Genomic DNA, 10,502 nt, shown 5'->3' on the forward strand with positions numbered 1-10,502 from the left:
CACGACACACACACACACACACACACACTACTATATATAGTAGTAGTAGTNTCTCTCTCTCTCCTCCTCCTCCTCCTCCTCCCTCCCTCCCTCCCTCCTCTCTCTCTCTCTCTCTCTCTCTCTCTCTCTCTCTCTCTCTCTCTGTTTACATGAATTAAAATGCAATTCTTACTGTCGAAATAAGACATAAATATAAAGTAAGCTCTTTTTCTTTTAATAGATAAATATAATAGATAAATTTATACTTTAATAGATAAATTTATACTCTCCACTTTACACCACATTTTTTTTATGAACATCGAGACTTCAGTGTCACCGTATATTTTCAAAAAATTCAATATATACTTTTGCGCGACTCTTGGCTTTCTGCATATTTATTTTGAATAATTCATTATAATTAAATAGATTATTCATATGAGTTGGAAAAAAGTAAAAGTTCCCGTTTGCATTAGTCAATTAATCTTCCTACATTATAAAAGTAGAAATTGGTTTTTACTAATATTTTGTGCAATATGACGTTTAGAAATAAAAAAAATCATGAATCTCCAAGATTATAAAAGTATTTTATATACCATTTGTTATTAAGAGAGCGTAATTAATAATTGCGTTTCATTTAGCGATAAAATATAATCTTATTTTTAAAATATAAGTATAAAATTATAGTCTTTCATAAATTTTTCTCGATATAATTTTACTTTGATTAATAGACTATTGTAACGGGAATCGATAAAGCTTTGTTAAACTCCTTTTAAGTTATTCTCTTTCAAATGTTGAGATTCTTGTTAGATGATCAGATAAAGGGACAGAAAATAATGCGATATTCAGCCCGTTAATTCGGCTAAACTCGTCTTGCCAATTTTTTGTTAATAAGTTTGTAATTTTTGTACTTAATTAATTTATACACATTATTTATGTATACGTGTAATTCATGTTTAGCAACGCTAGGTGGGCCTTCCAATAATTTTAAGCGCATTCTCTCTCTTTCTCTCTTTCTTACTTGTAAAGTCAAAAACATCTCTCATTAAAGAATAAACTTTCAAAGAACATCCGCGCGAATAAGAATATAATATATGAGCACCAAAAAAAGCTATTTTAAGATAACATTAAAAGAGCTGTTGTTTTCACGCGCTTCTAAAAGAGCATAACTTTGCATATCTGCAACTGCATATCAAAGTGATAAAAAGTAAAGATAAAAAGAGCGGTATATATTTAGATATTCTCTTCCATACTTTTCAAATCATCGTATTATTTATTAACTATAATATGTAAGACGTATCAGGTGTGTTGTACAAAAACAACGCTCCCGTTAAGGATAATAAACGAATTCCGTTTCTTACGCGTTTCATTCTTAACGCGTCATACATTTTATATGTTCATACATACGAAATATATACAGTGTCTATATTTTTAGCATAATCGAAGCATCGGATGCAAAGATTAGAAAAATTATTCAATGAGTAAGTTATATGCCTTTCTGTCAGTTAATATTGTTAGCAATGCACCAATCGCATATGATAATTAACGAATAAAATATATTGAAGAGAAACACATAGAAAAGTGCATAAACTGTATACATTCTTTATTTTCATAACTGAAGGAAAACAAAATGTCTCGGATATTTGTTGCATTTCTGCAGCATTTATCGTGGTTAGGCTTGTCTGACATGCGTTATTTGCATCCTGATCTACGATTATCTAAATCTCTACTTTGATTGACTTTGTAATTAAATTCAGCTCAAGATATCGAAACTTATTACTATCAGACATATCCTCCTTGTCTTACAAATATAAAATATAATCATACGTGAAATATTTGTAAAGTAACAGTATCGCGAAAATTCTAGATTCTTTTAAAACATTTGCTTATAGTAAAGTATCTGCTTATCAATCACCAATTTTAATTTGATTTTAACGTGCTAAAGTCTTCCCGATGTCTTCTTCATGTACCTATATGTTTCTCTGAAGTATATTATAATTTTCAAGTCACAATTCCTCAAATATTTTTAAAAGAGATGTATAACTGATTAATGATTATAGAATACGTTTGATGTTAGATATGTTGATAACAAAAGAAGAAATAACAAACAACATAAAATAACATAAAAGATAACAGGGAGATACGCCGATAATAATCTGTCTCGATTCAAAATCTTGTGTGTATATTTATATATGTCTGACTTATACTGTTATAGCTTGCGGAAAATATTTCTCGTTTCTCTGCAATATCCTTAAACGTTAAGAAGCTACTATTATTATTATTATTATTATTATTATTATTATTATTATTATTATTATTATTATTATAAGTAATCGAGTCTAGTCCATTTATTAAAAAAGCAAATTAGTAATGATATATAATAATGTATGCTTAAATTGTGATAATATTCTCGTCGAGAAGCTGATTTAATCGACAATCTTATTATAAGTTCTTTTTGGTGCATTAACGTATAAATGTAACTATAAGAAAGGAGATAATATGATATATTTCCGCGACATATGCATTGACAGTCGTTTCTACGAACATTGAGTTATGATCGCGAGGATATTTTGACGATCTAAGCATTAATGTATATTCATTGTATATTTGAAGTAAGGTATCTTAATAATATAACGAGCATAAATTAAGATAGTCAATATAGATTCTCAACCAACTATTCATATAGACCGAGAACACGTACCTTATTTTCCAACCATTTACTCGCAGAAAGCTGCAATTAAAACTCGATTAGATTCAGCGTACTGCATAGCAGAAATTACGCTGCTTAGGAATCGAGTAATCTCGTCGAAGAAGCTCAGAGAAATTCGCTTCTTCGAAAATTTTGAACGGATTCTGCGTGAGAGAAAAAAGTTAAGGTTATTCCTTTTAAATATGAAGCGTCACATAAAAAAATTATAAATTCGTCGTTCGAGAGTATAATTCTTTTTTTCTTGCAGTAAAATTATTATTCTAAAGGAAATTATTATTATTATTCTAAGGAAAAATAGCTCTATTTAATATCGAACTATAATTTCACAAAAAAATTTAATGACGTTCTAGGTGTCTAATTTGTTATATCAAATCATCTATCCTAGAAATCTTCACGTTTTTATATTAAATATTTCAAGAGACTATTAATTTATAAAAAATTATTTACTTTTATCTAAATGCTTTGTTACAAAACTGAATAAAAATATTTTCATTGTTACTTGCATCTAAATGAATATGAAAATTTAATATATATGTATATTTGCATAAAAAATATAATATATAATATAATTGTCTCGAACGGAGAAACATATATAAATATCAAATAAATTGTTTTGGATTCATCAGCAAGAATTTATTTATTTAATAATTTTTGCAAACAGTGTTTTATTTTATATGTTTGAATGTATCGAAGTCGAGTAACAGTACCATGCCAAACTGAATTTTGAATCTTGATCACTCCATCCATTTTTCTCTGATATATCCTATAGGATCTAGCTATTATTAACACCATTGCTAATAATAAGTTCTACAAGTAAAATTAAAAAATTGTATCAAATGTTTATATATATGAAATAAATTATGATAATGCAATAAAATTAGTGTTTTATCAATTTATGTGTCTCTAATGTCTTTATCAATTTTTTTCTTTTTCAAAACTATTTCAAATTATTATATTGCCATATTTGAAATTTTACATTTTTGTAAAATTTCTTATTTCTGAATTTTCATTATTCTTTTTTACTCAGTATGATGTGTACTATCTATCATGAAAATACTTTATTTTATATATCCTATATACGCATATTTACGAAACAGGACTAATAAATCATAAAATTATACTAAAAGTACTATATTATCAGTTTGTTACTTTCAATTGTTTAAATGTCATAAATTTTTACAGCATGCGAACTTCCATTCAATATTTCGTCGATAAAAGCTATTTTGACTGGAATGCACCGACTGCATATTTTAAGATCAGTCGGTATACTTTTGGATTCGATTAATCGATTGTGCAGTCCATTGCCGATACCGCGTATTCGTTTAAGTTTGTGGCACCGTATAGATATATATTGGGTATAGATATATATACATAAAATAAAGTTCACGTAATTGTTCAAATTTAAGTAATTAAGAGTAAGAAACTAATAATATATCACTAATTTTATGATTTATTAGTTTCATAGACATGTATATATTTTTAAAATTCATCAATACTACATTTTAATTTATTTAAAACTTCGATTATTCGATATTTAATGTTATCATCCAAGTTTGATTATCAATGGAGATAATTACTGTAGAGAAAAAAATTGTAATTTGAGGCAATAATATTACAGCATTACAAATATCTATACTTATTTATACTTATTTATATAATAAAAAATTATGAATTTGATAATATATTATCCAAATATTATTATTTTTTAATATTATTTTAATAATCGCAAATTTATATCTATTGTCGATAATGTCATCGTTCTTTAATTATCTCCGCACTCTCCATACTCTTTTGATGATCACGAAAATTTGCTCAGGCTTATTAACATTATCATTAATTTAATAATCAATTTAATATTATCAAATTATGTTTGTCAATTTAATTTGTTTGATATTATTACTCTAGTTCTGTTAGAATCGTGCTTCAAAGTTGAAAATTAAATTCGGCGCGTAGTTTACAGGATTAAATATATGATACATAAATTTCACCGAATTATTTAAACGAATTATTTAGACTTGACATTAAAGACTTTCATTTTCTAGTTATTGTCTGCACATTGCGATATCAAAAAATATTTTGTTTAATATTAAACTAAAAATATTTTAAAACTTGAAATCTTTAATTTTCAGCTCTGTAGTTTTATAACGATTGATTTTTTACGGAATTGCATTGATTTGAAGATCCGTCAAATCTGAAATTTTTTGCAAACTTTACAAATTATTGTTTTATGAGATTTAAAAATTGTATATATAAATGTAATTTACAGCGAAAAATTTCTTCCGAAAGAATAAAATAGTCAAATTTTTGAAAAAAAACGAAATTTTTTATTCAATTTTGTCACTTTGAAACTATCGTTTCGGAGTATATAAAGTTTTCGTCTTAAATTGATATGAGAAATTATATCCTTTAAAACCTTTTAAAATAATAACGATTCTGTATTTTATTGATATCTGTATAAACGCAAAATTTGATTAGTATTTGAACAAAACACGCAGCAATTTTCTGGAGCACTAAAACTGTATCTTCAATCGAAATTATATCTTCAGTCGAAATCGAAGAAACGAACAGAGGCCTCTCTTCAAAGGCATGCAAAGTATATCCAGAATTGATGATCCCTAGTATAAAGGTTTCCTGAATAGAAGAGAAATTTCAGGTATTTAGGTTTATTAACATGACTATAGAACAGAAACGGTCGATTCACCATGGAGTATGCGCGAGTCGTCAAGTTGTTAAGAAAAGAGAAGGTCTTTCTTGAGTCTCATCGCTCGCAGCGTATTTGCTCAGCGGCACTAGTAACGGTCGGACAGAATTATCACACACGGATTTCGGACTTTAATCCTCATCAAAACAGGCAAGTCATTGAAGCAGCTCTAGATATTAAAGAGAATGTTACGTTTAAAATATTCCGAGCGCTTGCTACACATACATACAAACACACATAAATATCCATACATAAATATACACACAATGTACACACATTGCGGCGGTGCACTCATGTGTGTTGTGTGTGTGTGTGTGTGTGTATGTGTGTGTGCGTGTGCGTGTACGTGCATATGCACGTCATGCCACAATCGCATCTCAATACTTCACGTCAGGTCATTGACAATTTTACGTAATCATTTGGTGCATCCGAACAGCGAGTCAAACTGACATGCGACGCAACCGGGGACGCGAGAAGTTCGTGTTTTATCAATGTTTTATGTCATGAAATGTATTTCGCGCGACCGCATCGCCGTTGTCTGCGCGAATTCGGAAGAAAGACAAACATGAGAAGTGTGATATCAGCATGCGCAAAGAATGCGGAGCTGATGTTAATATTTATTTTTACTGTTTTTACTTGTTGCTTGACACGTCTCATTATATGCGATAAAAATTTCAAAGACGAAGAAAGCATGTACGGAATGCACTGTGAAGAAGGAGAATGCATGAGCTGATGGAATCAATAATTGAACAAGATAAATAGACATCATTGCCTCTTATACTTTGTTAGTTGCAAATCTGTTAACTGATAAAGTTAATTCCGTGCTATTAGTTTACTCAAGATTGAATCTGTAAGATTGTCAAGTCTAGATTGTAAGATAATAAAAGAGCATAAACGTAAATTTAAAAATCTTTGTAATAAAAACGAAAATGTATTAATTGTGATAAATAAAAATGCATTTGACGAGGCTTTTTCTCTCAGTAATCGAAAATGTGAATGATATTTTGAGTGAGTGTTTTACTGAGTCGACGTTTTTTGCTTTTAATGTAATATTTTATTTATTTATTTTATTTTTAATTAGTTTTTAACTTATTGTTGTATTCATCAGGATCACGAGAAATTTCTGACAATCAATCCACTTGCGAGCAATTGCAGAGTTTTTGCGAAGCCACATCTCGACCAATCATTTTATGCAATCCATGTATGCTTTTCATTTGTATTATTATATTATATGCTCTTCTTAGGTAATAACTTTATTGCATTTTATTCAATTATCTGAGGTGGCTCAATCAGGAAGTCGAAACATGTAATAATTAATTATTGTATATTTTCGAATCTATATATTTTTATATCTTTTTACATTCATGATTGTTTAAATTAACTGTTACATGCCCTTTCTATCGTTATTGTTTTAAAATGTTATTGGTTTAAAATTTAAGAGATCTAACTTTCTTGTTATATAAAAATGTATTCATTTGCATAATTCGAATAAAATCAACTGCTATTAGTGCTATTATTCCAATGTCAATACATTATGAATAACGCCGGATAAGATAAAAAATCAAATATATTAAAGTAGCCAATGAAAAATGAGTTGAATGGAGCTGTCGATTCAATATCGAATTGACGGTTATTTTTCTGGATATTGGTGTTTTATTTATGATAACGTAAAACGATGCCAAGTTAATCAAATAATTTAAATTTAAATTTTTTCTTGTTTATGTTGTGATTTATTAAAGCTATAACGAATAAAGTGAATCAACAAGTGAATTAAAAATATTTCATTATATTTCTGTTATATTACTTTTTCCTTCTTTGTACGCAGTACATTATATCCAAAATATAATGTGTTAAATTAATATTCAGTTTAAATATTATTATATAATAACAAATCTGCCCTCGATTTATATCTAAACATATATCTTTTTTCTTTTAGACAACACTACTACTAACGTGATTATTACTTTAGACAAAATGGCAGAAATAAATACTTTAGGATGGGTCGATTATCTAGTTATAGCAATAATGTTGTGCATAAGTGCTGGAATTGGTGTTTATTACAGATTTAGTGGAGGACGTCAAAAAACTATGGAGGTAATTATTATTACTAGATCCTCTCTCTTTCAATAAAGAAAGAACCTTTAAAGTTTATACTTGTTAAGCACCATTAAAACAAAGTTATTTTTTTTCTTATATTTTTTTGCTGTAATGAAAATTAATGCGTTTCACAGGAGTACTTCGTTGCAAGTCGATCAATGAACATTATACCTGTTGCTGTCGCCTTGGTGGTCTCTTTCATGTCTGCTATTACACTGCTTGGCGTGTCCGCTGAGAATTATACATATGGGACACAATTTGTTGTAATAAATTTATCATATCTGTTGGGCACTCCGATTGTATGCTATGGATTCCTACCAGTATTCTTCAAGTTGCAGGCGACGAGCGCCTACGAGGTGAGTCTAATGAAATTTGATTTTAACGCTGGAAGTTTTTAATGGAGCGTATATTTAAAAAAAATATTCTTTTAGTACTTAGAAAAACGTTTCGGAGTAAGAGCTAGGATGATGGCTAGTTTTGTTTACTGGATTCAACTACTTTTATACTCAGGAGTGGTACTTTATGCTCCTTCTTTAGCCTTAGAGGCAACAACAGGAATTTCAAAGACTGCCAGTATTGTTATTATTGGCCTCGTATGTGCCTTCTACTCAACAATAGGGGGCATTAAGGCTGTGCTAATTACTGATGTATTTCAAGGTTTACTCATGTTTGCCGCCGTGTTCTTAATTATTGGCACAGCTGCTAACGATATAGGGGGATTGGGACAAATCTGGGAAATCGCAAAGCAAGGACAACGGCTTGAGTTTGATAGGTATTTCAACTTTTTTATTTTATCTACAAGAACTAGGCGACTAGTGTATACTCAGACACTAACTGATATTTTATTTTTGTTATAGCATCGATGTGGATCCAACAGTAAGACATACCTGGTGGTCGCTTACGTTAGGTGGTTTATGTACATTTTTATCACTTTACGGAGTAAATCAAGTACAAATCCAGCGTATGTTGACTGTAAAGTAAGTTTTATAATTTATGAATAACGCCGGATAAGATTAAAAATTATCAAATATATTAAAGTAGCCAATGAAAAATGAGTCGAATTGAGCCGTCGATTCGACATTGAATTGACGATTGTATTTCTAGATATTGGTGCTTTATTTATCATAACATGAAACGATGCCGAATTAATCAAATAATTTTAATTTTTTCTTGCTCATGTTATGAAATACGTTATTAAATATTATAAAATAATCTCTTTTCACGTAACATTTACCGATTAAATTATGTTTAAAATATTGAAGGAAACTTCATTAAGATACATTTTGTTTTAGAAATATGAAAGCTTCACAAAAAGCTATGTGGCTATCATGGCCTATTCTATCGCTTCTTTCGATTACAACTTGCTTTTCAGGATTGGCAATATATAGCAAATATCATAACTGCGATCCATTTCTTAAGAAAAGAATTAGTTCACCTGATATGCTTATGCCATTGTACGTTATGGACACGGTGTCTAATATACCTGGTTTACCAGGCATCTTTGTTGCAGGTAATACTTTTTCATCATAAATTGATTGGTTCGAGCTTAATATCATACAAATTATATATTATGAAAAAAATTCTTAACGTACCAATGTCTGAAATATGCTCTCAAGCGTAATTTAAAACAATGTTAAGATAAAAATGATCAGTGAATCAGTGTTTACAATAGTAATCTTGGACTCTTTTTCTCATAATTAAATCAATTTTAAAACAAAAGCGTGCATATTTATAAGATTAATCTCGGATTGTCTGTGTATTTCCAGGCATCTTTAGTGCAGGTCTCAGCACGATATCTGCGGCGCAGAATTCTTTAGCGGCAGTAACGTTGGAGGATTACATGAAACCTTTATACAAAAAATGCGTTGGGCATGAATTTTCTCCTACAAAATCAGCTTTCATCGCTAAAGTGCTTGCTTTTATGTTCGGTATTATTTCCATTGCGCTGGCATTTTTAGCGCAATTTTTAGGAGGACTACTTCAGGTAATGCTCATTATTACTCTTCGACACGTAAGATTGATGGCAATAAAATAAATTCTTATCGTAGGCTTCATTAACTATTTTTGGAGTAGTCGGAGGTCCATTGTTGGGTGTTTTCACGCTTGGCATGGGTACGGAATCAGCGACGGAAAGCGGTGCAATAATCGGTGCTCTCACGGCATTCTCATTTTTATTCTGGATAGTCTTCGGTCAGCCACGTCCAATGCCACCTAAATTACCTACTACTATCGAAGGCTGTGATAATGTTGCAAATATAACAATGTCCGTTTTGCAGAACGTCACGAGCTTCTCTAAGTAATTGATTTATCAAATAATAGTTACTGCAGAAGAAAGGGTTTTGCTGAAGAATATAAAAATTAGACTTGATACACAAATCTGAAAATTATATTGATTGATTGGAATAAAACGATTGGAATTAAAACGTTTAAATTTGTTGCGTCAAGCTTTTTGAGGCCTTTATCATCATGCTTAATTGTCCTCTATAAATTTGATGATGCAACATAATATTCAGGAAATTGCTTGCATAATAATAATTACATTAATAATAATTACATTAAATTATAATAATAATTACATTAACAATAAATAGACTTGATATATAAATAATAACCGATCCTGCGGTCATCATTTACGTCAACATTAAACTTATATTTTGCTTACCGATATAATCCATCAGTAAATTGTCGACAAAAACTAAACAGAATTTGTCATTTTGTAAACATTTGAATGAAATATTATTTAAATAGTTACTGTTCAGATTCTGCTCAGTTTCTGCTTTAATTTGTGCAATTAATTTGCCATTAAATTTTGTTATATTTCTACGGATATTCTATTGATAAAATTTATTACAGACACTATCAAATTTCCACACAGCAAAAATATTTCATATCTTTTAGACATTGCGATCTTTAAGCTGTTTCTGTGTAATTTGAACATTTTTGTTGTATGGATTTATTTTTAATAAATTTATTAGGATAGTATATATATATATCTGAGACTGTCCAAGGCACACAGGG

General features: G+C 29.5%; 1 protein-coding gene across 1 annotated transcript in view; it reads left to right on the top strand.

The window, feature by feature from the left end:
* Window positions 1–6,340: 6,340 nt before the first annotated feature.
* Window positions 6,341–10,502, top strand: part of LOC105623410 (putative sodium-dependent multivitamin transporter) — a 4,574-nt gene continuing 412 nt past the window's right edge. The window contains exons 1-9 of the mRNA XM_012204802.1: window positions 6,341–6,395; window positions 6,496–6,588; window positions 7,324–7,481; window positions 7,619–7,840; window positions 7,916–8,256; window positions 8,342–8,461; window positions 8,777–8,994; window positions 9,251–9,468; window positions 9,533–9,780. Of these exons, the coding sequence (XP_012060192.1) occupies window positions 6,341–6,395; window positions 6,496–6,588; window positions 7,324–7,481; window positions 7,619–7,840; window positions 7,916–8,256; window positions 8,342–8,461; window positions 8,777–8,994; window positions 9,251–9,468; window positions 9,533–9,780 (1,673 nt within the window). The remainder of the gene's footprint in view (window positions 6,396–6,495; window positions 6,589–7,323; window positions 7,482–7,618; window positions 7,841–7,915; window positions 8,257–8,341; window positions 8,462–8,776; window positions 8,995–9,250; window positions 9,469–9,532; window positions 9,781–10,502) is intronic.

Source organism: Atta cephalotes, assembly GCF_000143395.1.
Source record: "Atta cephalotes unplaced genomic scaffold scaffold00057, whole genome shotgun sequence".
Classification (NCBI taxonomy): Eukaryota; Metazoa; Arthropoda; class Insecta; order Hymenoptera; family Formicidae; genus Atta; species Atta cephalotes.